Consider the following 13441-nt stretch of genomic DNA (forward strand, 5'->3'; position numbering starts at 1 on the left):
GCTCTTGTTCACACAGGTAAGAACATAGTCATCTCAGTGTCCTACGTTACATCTCAATGTGTCCCAAATGACACCCTATTCCCTATATAGTGCAGTATTTTTGACCTGCACTATATAGGGAATAGGGTGCCATTTGGGACACAGCATCTGAGTTAACTGCACCTGAAGGAGAAGTGAGGAAGGCTAGAAGCTACAACTAATAGTTAGATTTCTTTTTTTTTTTTAACCCTTTTTTTCCCCCAATTTCGTGATATCCAATTGATATCCTCCTTGACACACTGCTCGCTTAACCTGGAAGCCAGCCGCACCAATGTGTCGGAGGAAACGGCGTACAACTGGCGACCGAAGTCAGCGTGCATGCGCCCGGCCCGCCACAAGGAGTCGCTAGAGCGCGATGGGACAAGGACATCCCGGACGGCCAAACCCTCCCCTAACACGGACCACGCTGGGCCAATTGTGCACCGCCTCATGGGTCTCCCGGTCGGGGTGCAGTGCCTTAGACCGCTGTGCACTCGGGAGGCACCTAGTAGTTAGATTTCAAACCAGTCTCAAATGGATCCATGTTAATGTTCAGATTTGATTGGGCGTATTTTGATGGTGTACCCTTGTCACAATATGAGGAAATAGCTTGTAGGAAAGAAATAACAGCATGTAAAAGATTAGTCATTGCTAGAAAAGTGAAAGTACAACACAGGTCATAGGCCTAAACCTGTCTGTTCTACGAAGCTGGAAAACATAAACAGGTTTTTGCTTTGTGTGAGTGTCGGCCAGTTCTTACAGACAATGAAATACTCGTCTCGGTTACAATGCCACTTCTACTGCCCAATCGGAAAATATAAAACTATAGGTCCAACTCAAAACTCAATTTGATGAATGATGCACAGTACAGTCACAAAGTCATTCTTGTTTATCGTTCTTCTGAAAAGGACAAGACCAAACTAAAAAAACCTGGGTCCGTATTCATAAAGCGTCTCAGAATAGGAGGGATGATCTAGGATCAGTTCCCATCTTATTCATATGATCTAGGATCAGTTCCCATCTTATTCATATGATCTAGGATCAGTTCCCATCTTATTCATATGATCTAGGATCAGTTCCCATCTTATTCATATGATCTAGGATCAGTTCCCATCTTATTCATATGATTAAAAAGGCAAAACTGATCCTTGATCCGCACGCTTTATGAATACGGACCCTGGCTTTGACCATCTGCATCGACTGCCCTGAGGTTTACCTTACCCTCTTTTCAAACCACTCTAGTTCAAACTCTTAGGGCCAGTTTCCTGGACACCAATTAAGCGTAGTCCTGGAGAATGTACATTGAAATAGCTTTTAAAATTCAGGACTAGGCTTTATCAGCATCCAGGTAATGTCAGTTAAACTTCAAAAAGCAGTATCACTCTCGACCCCCCCCCCCCCATCCCTCTCTCTCCACCCCCTTCCCCCACTCTGTAATTCCACTACGGAGTAAAGCAGAAGACTGACAACCCGGAGCAGAAGTATGGTTAAAATAACGTCACCTCTCACGACACGTGTCACACAGTACGTCCAAAATGGCACCTTATCCCCTTTATACTGCACTACTTCTGACCATAGCTATATGAGTCTTGGTCAAAAGCAGTGAACTATATAGGGGATAGGGTGCCATTTGAGACCAGGATATTGAAGAACCCCCTTAATAATTGTAGTTGTAACGACGGCATGCATTGTGTCTAACGGCTGACTGACATGACAGCACATTACTAATCAATAATAATAATAATAAACTGTTTCCGATTAAAAAATGGAAGAACATCACACAAAGATGAACACAACACAAGATACAAGTCTCAAATACATTCCACTGCCAGCTTTACAAAGGGGTGGATATTACCTTTACAGTGGAGATCAACAAAACAAGGTTATTTACATTTTACAGCACAATTTCTTTGTAACATGTTGGGGTTGTGAACGCGCCCTTTGCAGCCCTGTCAGGTCAAACAGGGGCGTGTTCACAATTCCAAACAGTTCAATCCTTAATGATCCATACTGAACATTCACAACCAGGGAGGATTAGTTAGCACCACAATCCTTTATACAGTGGAGTGAGACTTCATCAAAACTAGGCAGGCAGCAAATAGCAGTTCCCTTCCACCAGAGATGAAACCAACTACTGCACAACTCAACATCTGGGTCTGATTTCTGACCAAATGGAAACATATCAAGGGTCCCTGCCCCAAAGAGATTTGATCATAGTTGCCTGTATAAAAGCATGCAAACGGCACTGTGCTCACCTAAAGCATTATGAAGTTCCATGGTGGGTGGATGCAAGGTCTATCAAGGAAGACTTAGATGAAAATAAATGATAGATTTTCTGAAGTTAAAAAAAGGGGGGAAAAGGAGAAGTATATATTAGATGGAAGATATACACTGAGTGTACAAAACATTAAGAACACCTGCTCTTTCCATGACAGACTGACCAGGTGAATAAAAATGAAAGCTATGATCCCTTATTAATGTCACCTGTTAAATCCACTTCAAATCAGTGTAGATGAAGGGGAGGAGACAGGTTAAAGAAGGATTTTCAAGCCTTGAGACAATTGAGACATGGATTGTGTATGTGTGCCAATCAGAGGGTGAATGGGCAAGACAAAATAAGTGCCTTTGAACGGGGTATGGTACACCGGTTTGAGTGTGTCAAGAACTGAAACGCTGCTGGGTTTTTCACGCTCAACAGTTTCCTGTGTGTATCAAGAATGGTCCACCACCCAAAGGACATCCAGCATTGGAGTCAACATGGGCCGGCATCCCTGTGGAATGCTCACACCTTGTAGAGTCCATGCCCTGACGAATTGAGGCTGTTCTGAGGGCAAAATGGGGTGCAACTCAATATTAGGAAGGTGTTCCTAATGTTTGGACACTCAGTGTACAATGAAAGGACGCTCAAAAGCTGTATATAATTTGTTAAATAGGGATTAATGTAGAATACAATAAAAACAAAAACAAAAAGCATAAAACACAGTGGTAAAAACATCCTGTTCTACTGCACTCCACACCTTCAGGAAAACTCCACCCAAAAACGAAATGTTGGCATTTGATTTATTAGTCCATTGTTGACATAGTCCCTAAATGTTTTGCTTGTCAGCAATCAAGTTTTCAAGATATGCAACTTTCAAAATACAGAAATCATCCCCGTATGATGCAAGACGCAGCATCATATGAGGCAAAATGCATCATACGGGGAGGATTTCTGTAGTTTGAAAGTGAAATATATTTTGGGACTATGTCAACGATGCACTAATAAAACAAATGGCAGAAGATTTTGGGGTGGAATCTTCCTTGAAACCCAATTGATCCGTTTCAAAAGAAAAAGGATGAACAGGTTTGTGTTCATCAGGGAACAAGATGGAAAACATTACAACGGAAGAGGAAAAAGGAGCATTCTGTATTGGATGTGGATAAACCCTTCCTGCTCCAGTCGGTTTCCTTCCTCCTGATACCTAATGAACATGATAATGGTGTTGGGAGTGTACAATAGCGGTAGCACCTCCAATCCAGGAGAGGGTGCTGGTGGTGAGAGCAGAGCGGTCAGAACTCGGGGGCACTTCCTGTGAAGCAGAGGGAGAAGACAGGAAGCAAGGCGTCGCCGGGGCCTTGCCAGCGCGCGTTGCTAGGGCTCTGTAAGCTGTCTGCTGTAAATTCTACTGCTGCTCAGGACCAGGTCCCATATTCATAAAGCACCTCAGAGTAGTAGGAGTACTTTATACAAACCAGGACCCCTCCCCTTCCTCGCTGTGTAAAGGGGCATCTTCAGTTCCCCTCCAGGCCTCTAGGAGTCCTCCTCATCCTGGTCCTCACGGATGCCCACCACTCTCTTTCGCAGCACCTCCTCTGGACTCCCCTTGGGAGACGCTGTCCTCCTCCTCCAGACATTGTCCTGTTCTCCATCTTCATCGTCCTCATCATCATCCTCTTCTCCATCCGCCTCCTGCTCTTCCTCCAGCTGCTGAATCAGCCTGGCTTGTTCCATCGTCTGTTTCTCTGGAATGGGACAATAACAAACACTATATGAATAACAGGACAATAGAGACTATATGAATAACAGGACAATAAAGACTATATGAATAACAGGACAATAAAGACTATATGAATAACAGGACAATAAAGACTATATGAATAACAGGACAATAAAGACTATATGAATAACAGGACAATAAAGACTATATGAATAACAGGACAATAAAGACTATATGAATAACAGGACAATAAAGACTATATGAATAACAGGACAATAAAGACTATATGGATAACAGGACAATAAAGACTATATGGATAACAGGACAATAAAGACTATATGGATAACAGGACAATAAAGACTATATGGATAACAGGACAATAAAGACTATATGGATAACAGGACAATAAAGACTATATGGATAACAGGACAATAAAGACTATATGGATAACAGGACAATAAAGACTATATGGATAACAGGACAATAAAGACTATATGGATAACAGGACAATAAAGACTATATGGATAACAGGACAATAAAGACTATATGAATAACAGTACAGGACAATAAAGACTATATGAATAACAGGTCAATAAAGACTATATGGATAACAGGACAGGTCAATAGAGACTATATGGATAACAGGACAGGACAAAAACAAAGACATTATACTACATCCTGCACTATCCATGCCACTGCTCTGTACACTGGTACACAACTTAGGAAGAATACAAAAAAGACGAATGTCTGTTCTCTTTAAAGACAAAAGCTAAAAGATGACCGTATTCTGCTACTGCTATACCCTCTCCAAGAGTTCAGCTTAGTTGTTTAATGTCAGCACATAACACAGGGCTGTACATTTCACAAAGTTCCATTTGCATGGACATGGATTCTCTGCCATCTCATACTCACTCTGGTAGTAGTTTGGGGAGTTAAATCGCCGTGATGGGAATACAAAATCTGCAATGAACACCAGTATCTGGGAAGAGAAGGCACAAGAGAAGCTGGTTAGGTTGGTGAGGAGAGCAGAGTTGATGTTACTGTAAGATATTGATATCGCTCACATTCTTTGCCTCCAATAACTTCCACAGCCAGTCATTTTTCTACAAAATATAAATGGGATGCATTTACTCCATTGTTTACATGTGTCTCGGTGACCCACAATCTGAGGGCACATAATACTAAATAATAACAATACTTTTTATATGACCAGACACCTTTCAGGACACATTACATTAAAAGTACATTAAAATCAAAAAGTGCAAGAAATCAAATCCTAGCGCATTTAAAATCAAACAAAGACATCACATAGGGATCAAATATCAAGGAGTATGACTAACGTACCAGTCCCAGGACTAGGCCGGAGAAGAGAGTGGCCAGTCCAAAGATGACATACGAGCCCCACACTGGAATCCCCAGCTGCTCTATCAGGTAGTTATGGCAACGCTGCAGGGAGAGAAGACAAGAAGTCAACTGTCAGTTTCAAATTGCCAATGTCTTTGCAATTGTTACAAACAAGCGAAGGATAAAACTGAAAAACCGAGATGACTGCATTAAAAGATAAATATTGTACCTATAATATAGGCCACATACACTGAGTGTACAAAACATTAAGGACACCTGTTTTTTCCATGACATAGACTGGCCAGGTGAATCCAGGTGAAAACTATGATCCCTTACTAATGTCACCTGTCAAATCCACTTTAATCAGTGTAGATGAAGGGGAGGAGACAGGTTAAAGGAGGATTGTTAAGCCCTGAGACAATTGAGACTTGGATTGTGTACAGTCGTTGTCAAAAGTTGAGAATGACACAAATATTAATTTTCACAAAGTCTGCTGCTTCAGTTTTTATGATGGCAATTTGCATATACTCCAGAATGTTATGAAGAATGATCAGATGAATTGCAATTAATTGCAAAGTCCCTCTTTGCCATGAAAATGAACTTAATCCCCAAAAAACATTTCCACTGCATTTCAGCCCTGCCACAAAAGGACCAGCTGACATCATGTCAGTGATTCTCTCGTTAACACAGGTGAGAGTGTTGACGAGGACAAGGCTGGAGATCACTCTGTCATGCTGATTGAGTTAGAATAACAGACTGGAAGCTTTAAAAGGAGGGTGGTGCTTGAAATCATTGTTCTTCCTCTGTTAACCATGGTCACCTGCATGGAAACATGTGCCGTCATCATTGCTGTGCACATAAAGGGCTTCACAGGCAAGGATATTGCTGCTAGTAAGATTGCACCCAAATCAACCATTTATCGGATCATCAAGAACTTCAAGGAGAGAGGTTCAATTGTTGTGAAGAAGGCTTCAAGGCGCTCAAGAAAGTCCAGCAAGCGCCAGGACCGTCTCCTAAAGTTGATTCAGCTGCGGGATTGGGGCACCACCAGTGCAGACCTTGCTCAGGACTGGCAGCAGGCAGGTGTGAGTGCATCTGCACGCACAGTGAGGCGAATACTTTTGGAGGATGGCCTGGTGTCAAGAAGGGCAGCGAGGAAGCCACTTCTCTCCAGGAAAAACATCAGGGACAGACTGATATTCTGCAAAAGGTACAGGGATTGGACTGCTGAGGACTGGGGTAAAGTAATTTTCTCTAATGAATCCCCTTTCCGATTGTTTGGGGCATCCGGAAAACTCCTTGTCCGGAGAAGACAAGGTGAGCGCTACCATCAGTCCTGTGTCATGCCAACAGTAAAGCATCCTGAGACCATTCATGTGTGGGGTTGCTTCTCAGCCAAGGGAGTGGACTCACTCACAATTTTTCCTAAGAACACAGCCATGAATAAAGAATGGTACCAACACATCCTCAGAGAGCAACTTCTCCCAACCATCCAAGAACAGTTTGGTGACGAACAATGCCTTTTCCAGCATGATGGAGCACCTTGCCATAAGGCAAAAGTGATAACTAAGTGGCTCTGGGAACAAAACATCGACCTTTTGGGTCCATGGCCAGGAAACTCCCCAGACCTTAATCCCATTGAGAACTTGTGGTCAATCCTCAAGAGGTGGGTGGACAAACAAAAACCCACAAATTCTGACAAACTCCAAGCATTGATTATGCAAGAATGGGCTGCCATCAGTCAGGATGTGGCCCAGAAGTTAATTGACAGCATGCCAGGGTTGATTGCCAAGGTCTTGAAAAAGAAGGGTCAACACTGACTCTTTGCATAAACTTAATGTAATTGTCAATAAAAGCCTTTGACACTTATGGAATGCTTGCATTTATACTTCAGTATACCATAGTAACATCTGACAAAAATATCTAAAAACACTGAAGCAGCAAACTTTGTGAAGACCAATACTTGTGTCATTCTCAAAATGTTTGACCACGACTGTATGTGTGCCATTCAGAGGGTGAATGGGCAAGACAAAATATTGAATTGCCTTGAACGGGGTATGGTAGTAGGTGCCAGGCGCACCGGTTTGTCAAGAACTGCAACGCTGCTGGGTTTTTCACACGCAACAGTTTCCCATGTGAATAAAGAATGGTCCACCCACACAAAGGACATCCAGCCAACTTGACACAACTGTGGGAAGCATTGGAGTCAACATGGGCCAGCATCCCTGTGGAACGCTTGACACCTTGTAGATTCCATGCCCCGACGAATTGAGGCTGTTCTGAGGGCAAAGGTTAAGGTGAGATTTGAATGGAGAAAGCTGATCTGAGAGCAGCACTGCTTACTTTCCATCCTATCAGTATCGACACGACTCAACGACACACTTATCGAACGTTCTCTCTGCGTGGTGTTTTGGGAAACATGTTACATCTTTGGCGTTGTAGGAAATATGCATAGTTAAAACACTCTGTAAGCCTAAAATTCCATTGCAAACGGGAAATCGGGCCCTGGTCAAAAGTAGTGCACTACATAGGGAATAGGGTGCCATTTGGGATGCATCCATAATGTTGGTGTGGTGTGAACCGGGGTCTGACAGCTCACAGAGAGAAGGCAAAAGCAGCACTCACCCTAATGAACATTGACAGCTTGAAGAGAGCGGACATTGTGTTCATCCTTCAGGGGGAGAAAAGGGAGAAATACTTTTTTAGACATTTTAATGAGATAATCTAAGAATTACCAGTTAACCTGGTTAAAGTGTCAAACTATCATGGTCCAAACACACCAAGAAAGTTGTGAAGAGGGCACGACAACACCTTTTCCCCCTCAGGAGACTGAAAATATTTGGCATGGGTCCCCAGATCCTCAAAAAGTTATACAGCTGCACCATCGAGAGCATCCTGACCGGTTGCATCACCGCCTGGTATGGCAACTGCTCGGCATCCGACCGTAAGGCGCTACAGAGGGTAGTGCGTACGACCCAGTACATCACTGGGGCCAAGCTTCCTGCCATCCAGGACCTATATACTAGGCGGTGTCAGAGGAAGGCCCAAAAAAATTGTCAAAGTCTCCAGTCACCCGAGTCATAGACTGTTCTCTCTGCTACCACACAGCAAACGGTACCGGACCGCCAAGTCTAGGTCCAAAAGGCTCCTTAACAGCTTCTACCCCCAAGCCATAAGACTGCTGAACCATTAATAAAATGGCCACCCGGACTATTGCATTGACACCCCCCCCCCCCCCCCCTCCTTTGTTTTTACACTGCTGCAACTCGCTGTTTATTATCTATGCATAGTCACTTTACCCCTACCTACATGTACAAATTACCTTGACTAACCTGTACCCCAGCACATTGACACGGTACCGGTACCCCCTGTATATAGCCTCATTATTGTTATTTTATTGTGTTACTTATTTTTTTTTACTTTTCTTTATTTAGTAAATATTTTCTTAACTGCATTGTTGGTTAAGGGCTTGTAGTAAGCATTTCACGGTAAGGTCTACTACACCTGTTGTATTCTTGGGTGTGTTGGTTGGATGTCTAAACACAAAACTAAGAGGCTGAGTAACTACCAGAAGAGGATGATATGTCCTGTTGTTCTGAAGTGTAGTGTTTGATATGTCCTGTTGTTCTGAAGTGTAGTGTTTGATATGTCCTGTTGTTCTGAAGTGTAGTGTTTGATATGTCCTGTTGTTCTGAAGTGTAGTGTTTAATATGTCCTGTTGTTCTGAAGTGTAGTGTTTGATATGTCCTGTTGTTCTGAAGTGTAGTGTTTAATATGTCCTGTTGTTCTGAAGTGTAGTGTTTAATATGTCCTGTTGTTCTGAAGTGTAGTGTTTAATATGTCCTGTTGTTCTGAAGTGTAGTGTTTGATATGTCCTGTTGTTCTGAAGTGTAGTGTTTGATATGTCCTGTTGTTCTGAAGTGTAGTGTTTGATATGTCCTGTTGTTCTGAAGTGTAGTGTTTGATATGTCCTGTTGTTCTGAAGTGTAGTGTTTGATATGTCCTGTTGTTCTGAAGTGTAGTGTTTGATATGTCCTGTTGTTCTGAAGTGTAGTGTTTAATATGTCCTGTTGTTCTGAAGTGTAGTGTTTAATATGTCCTGTTGTTCTGAAGTGTAGTGTTTAATATGTCCTGTTGTTCTGAAGTGTAGTGTTTGATATGTCCTGTTGTTCTGAAGTGTAGTGTTTGATATGTCCTGTTGTTCTGAAGTGTAGTGTTTGATATGTCCTGTTGTTCTGAAGTGTAGTGTTTGATATGTCCTGTTGTTCTGAAGTGTAGTGTTTGATATGTCCTGTTGTTCTGAAGTGTAGTGTTTGATATGTCCTGTTGTTCTGAAGTGTAGTGTTTGATATGTCCTGTTGTTCTGAAGTGTAGTGTTTGATATGTCCTGTTGTTCTGAAGTGTAGTGTGCGTGCGGAAGTGATAAGAAGATTGTGCGTGGTCATGTGTAATAATTGGTTGTGGTTTTAGAGACGACTATACATGGAAATGAACTGCAGCTATTTATTCACTGTCATCTACTTACATAAAACATACTGGCTACATTCCTATAGTCCCCTGTAGCTCAGTTGGTAGAGCATGGCGCTTGCAACGCCAGGGTTGTGGGTTCGTTTCCCACGGGGGGCCCGTATGAAAATGTATGCACTCACTAACTGTAAGTCGCTCTGGATAAGAGCGTCTGCTAAATGACTAAAATGTCAAATGTAATTCAGACTCAGTCACTACATGTTATAAAGCAGGGACGGGTAACTGGTGACCCACAGGCCCCCTTTTGTAAGGCCGCGCATCAAATAAAAACTCTCTCTCAATTAAATTTGCTTTATTGGCATGACGTAACAATGTACTCACTCCATCTCTCATTTTTAAGAACTCAGTCGGGGTCTCAACTTACTGTTGCGAGTTAGAATAGTAGAATACACAAGGGGCCATTTCAAAATATGGTTGTGCATCAGCAGTTTTGCTCTTGATAGCCTATGTCAGCAAAAATAAATTTTGGGGGGCCAGTATGAAAAATGTATGCACTCACTAATCGTAAGTCGCTCTGGATAAGAGCGTCTGCTAAATGACTAAAATGTCAATTGGTTCACAAAAAAAAAAAGAAGTTAGTCTAGCGGCCAGCTATCTAAACTTATATTAATCATGGTTGAATTACTGACCGGGGCACCCCCATTGATTTTGTTAGTCACTCTCACCCAGATATCATTTAAAAAACTGCAGACATTTCTCTCCACCCCATGGCAAAATGTAGGGGGCGGGACCGGCTCTGACTGCATGTGTGGGCATGAATGTGGGTACGCAGACCCATGAGCCACTGCGGTCCCTAGTTTTTTGTGGCCCCAACACCATTAAAGTTGACCATCCCTGTTATAGTCTTAAAGGAGGCCTGGCTAAGGTCAAAAACGTCACAAATATCCCAACCAATTATTTATTTCTCAACAATCCTTTTAGACAAAAATGTAAAATATGTACCAAACGTCCTTCCTCCAAAGGACCTTTTCATGCATTACAGTATTTCCCCCCTTCCAGTTTCACACAGTAAGGCCCAGTAATGAGAGACTCACATCAATCAATTAATCAATCATCAATCCACTCACATGAAGGAAGATGGTCCGAACCAGGAAGACACGGGCTCAATGCCCTGCCACTTCTTCTCATCAATAAAGCTTAGGAAGTCATCTTTGGTGCGAGCCCCCTGGTACCTCCGGAATACACCATCCTTACAGCTGATTCACACACACACGCACGTAAGGTGTTATCATAGACATCTATCACAATTAAAGCCAAATTAAGAAGCCAATATTGTGGCATTAACCACAAAGAAACAGTCTGTTTTATTTGCCCTTAGCGCCACTAAGCTATAGTAGGGTCATATATTTACAGTTTTTTTTACCATTGATATACATTTTATAGCAACATATAAGGCTAGTGTCTAAACTGGGTCTAGAATCATAACAGTAGCAACAACAAAAGGGCATGTTAGAAAGACTCAAAAACATTTCCTCTTCCAGACAAAGTCTGAAGCTAAAGTATATAACAGCATCTCACATTCCAGTGAGGTTATTGGCTAAAATGTGGTGGTTAGATTATCACATTTCCCGATGAGACAGATTGAGTCTGTAGTCTAAATAGGATGGGTGGTGGTTGAGGTTTGTTGGCCTGCGACTGTGAGAGGAACAGGATGTGAGACATAGTTTGAGGCACCAGAGAGAGAACTTACTGGTAGATTGTAGGAAGTGAAGTGATGACGAATCGCCCGCTCAAACCTAAAGGTGTGGGTGGGGGATGGGGGAGGAGAGAGCAGAATGTTAGTAAATATCTCTCTGAATGAGACCAACTTCATCTTGTTCTTGACTGATATTACAAAGGGTCTACAAAAAACATGAGATAGACCTAACAAATTATATCAATGGTAATAGTGGACTATAGCTGGATCAGATCACATGCATTGTCTACACTACAAAACATAGTGGACCTCTCCCCTCCTCATTCCCCTGAAAGCAGTCGGGTGCAGTTGGCCCTAGAGACAGTGATCTTGGATCAGTTTAGCATTTTACCCACTAAAGGTTAGGATTGGGAAAGCTAGGATCATCTGTACCTAGGGGAAACTTCTCTCCAGAACTTTGTGAAAAGTGAGAAGGGAAATTATTGACAGGCAGTCAGGAAGGCAGGGAGATGATATACATAACGTACCAGGCTGTTCAGTAACGTCCACCTTCGCTATGTTGACGCCCATGTCCTCACCCCAGTTGGCAAACTCATTCCACTCGGGCTGGAGCTGTTGGCACGCCGGACACCACGGGGCAAAACTGCCGGGACGAGTGAGGTGGGGCCAAACATTGGCATGACAATAACATTAACTAACGTTAGATACCGTTTTTCAACAACAAAAATATTTGACACAACTACCCCCAAGATTCAATGGCAGCAGTTGTCAAAAACATGTTATGAATGACAGGTCAACATGTCTTAACTTCACCATACAACTAGCTACCTAACAACAACACTCAGTAGTCCAGCAGCCTAGCTCTAGCTTTCCAACTCCACCATCGTCTGTCACATCATTTGACATTAATCTGAAAGCATGGACTTTAGATTGTTAGCTGCAAGCCTATGAATTTTTTTTAACGTTAGCTAGCTGGCGTTAGCAAGCTGACTGGCTATGTAAGATCGGAACTAGCTAGCTAGGTGTGCCCTCTCGGTGTGGCAATCAACAAGTGCCGAGTCAAGACTAGAAAACGACCTATTGCAAAGCAACGTAGCTGTATGTCTAGCCAGACAAACTAAGCAGCTAGTTTAGCATGCTTGCTAGCTAACTAGCTGGACTTACAATTCAATCATCCATTCCCCTGCCAAGATGTCTTCCCAGTTTCCGTCAGTGATCTCTTTGAGGCTGCTCGGTTTGGCCAAGGTTGGCTGCGCCGTCAGGTAAATAAGCAAAAGGAGTGAACATGTTAAGAGATTAGATTTTGATCGCCAAGGTAAAGAAGATAACATAGCGTCGCCAATTTTGTGATCCAGCAAAGGCGCCATGTTTAGGTCAACTCGTCCACCGTCTCTACTTCCGTTTACCTAGTCCTAGCTACGTCTGGTCAGAAACCGCCCCTCAGCAGTTTTCTAAACAACTGTAAAATATACTGCTCACATTGACACCTCTCTAATGTCACAGAAAAACACACAATGGGTGGTATTTTATTTTCTAGTTTAGCAATTTAGCAATGCAAAATATGTGTTTGTTACATTGTTCCTTGCCGCTTTTGGCACGCAAATGAAATGTTACATTCAAGACCGCAACGTTTTGCAACGTCTTAAAATAAACCATTTCTGCTTTATGTTTACCACCAGAAAGTGACACTGTTGCCCATAAAGTGTGTGCGTGCGGGTTGAATAAAGAGAAAACAATGCATTAAAAATCCATAAATGTAGAATTCTTGTGCAATTCATATCAATAGGCTCTATTGAGGTGTTTCTTTCATTATTTTTATCTGGCGTTAGTGCGTCGCATAAATCTAAGCTTCAGGGCCCAACTGTACATTTGCAAGATACATGCCAATTGCAAATGCTTTTGGGAACTTGCGCAAAAAAAGTTAAAGTCGATCCACTGA

General features: G+C 42.5%; 1 protein-coding gene across 2 annotated transcripts; it reads right to left on the bottom strand.

Annotated features, from left to right (window-relative positions):
• Positions 1-224: 224 nt before the first annotated feature.
• LOC311102840 (thioredoxin-related transmembrane protein 1-like) lies at positions 225-12890 on the bottom strand. Of its 2 annotated transcripts, XR_014610048.1 has the most exons (9): positions 12667-12890; positions 12030-12145; positions 11557-11602; positions 10934-11062; positions 7965-8010; positions 5340-5441; positions 4908-4974; positions 2409-4020; positions 225-948 (listed from the first exon to the last, which is right to left on the bottom strand). XR_014610048.1 is itself a non-coding variant. In XM_084144283.1 (8 exons), exons 1-8 carry the CDS (start codon positions 12867-12869, stop codon positions 3809-3811), a joined length of 921 nt encoding a protein of 306 aa, XP_084000409.1. In that variant the 5' UTR covers positions 12870-12890; the 3' UTR covers positions 1817-3808. The 2 variants fall into 2 exon arrangements, 1 of the variants encoding a protein (XP_084000409.1); XM_084144283.1 differs by lacking the exon at positions 225-948 and having other exon boundaries at positions 1817-4020.
• Between the last annotated feature and the right edge of the window lie 551 nt (positions 12891-13441).

This window comes from Coregonus lavaretus (assembly GCF_964263955.1).
Source record: "Coregonus lavaretus genome assembly, chromosome: 27".
NCBI lineage: Eukaryota > Metazoa > Chordata > Actinopteri > Salmoniformes > Salmonidae > Coregonus > Coregonus lavaretus.

Bases quoted from the DNA above. Each gene is read 5' to 3' on its own strand.
- LOC311102840 (XM_084144283.1), bottom strand. From the start codon at position 12,869: ATGGCGCCTTTGCTGGATCACAAAATTGGCGACGCTATGTTATCTTCT. The intron at 12,146-12,666 runs GTAAGTCCAGCT...TCGTCCCGGCAG, and splicing joins GGGGAATGGATGATTGAATT to TTTTGCCCCGTGGTGTCCGG. The intron at 4,021-4,907 runs GTGAGTATGAGA...GTCCCATTCCAG, and splicing joins CTCCCCAAACTACTACCAGA to AGAAACAGACGATGGAACAA.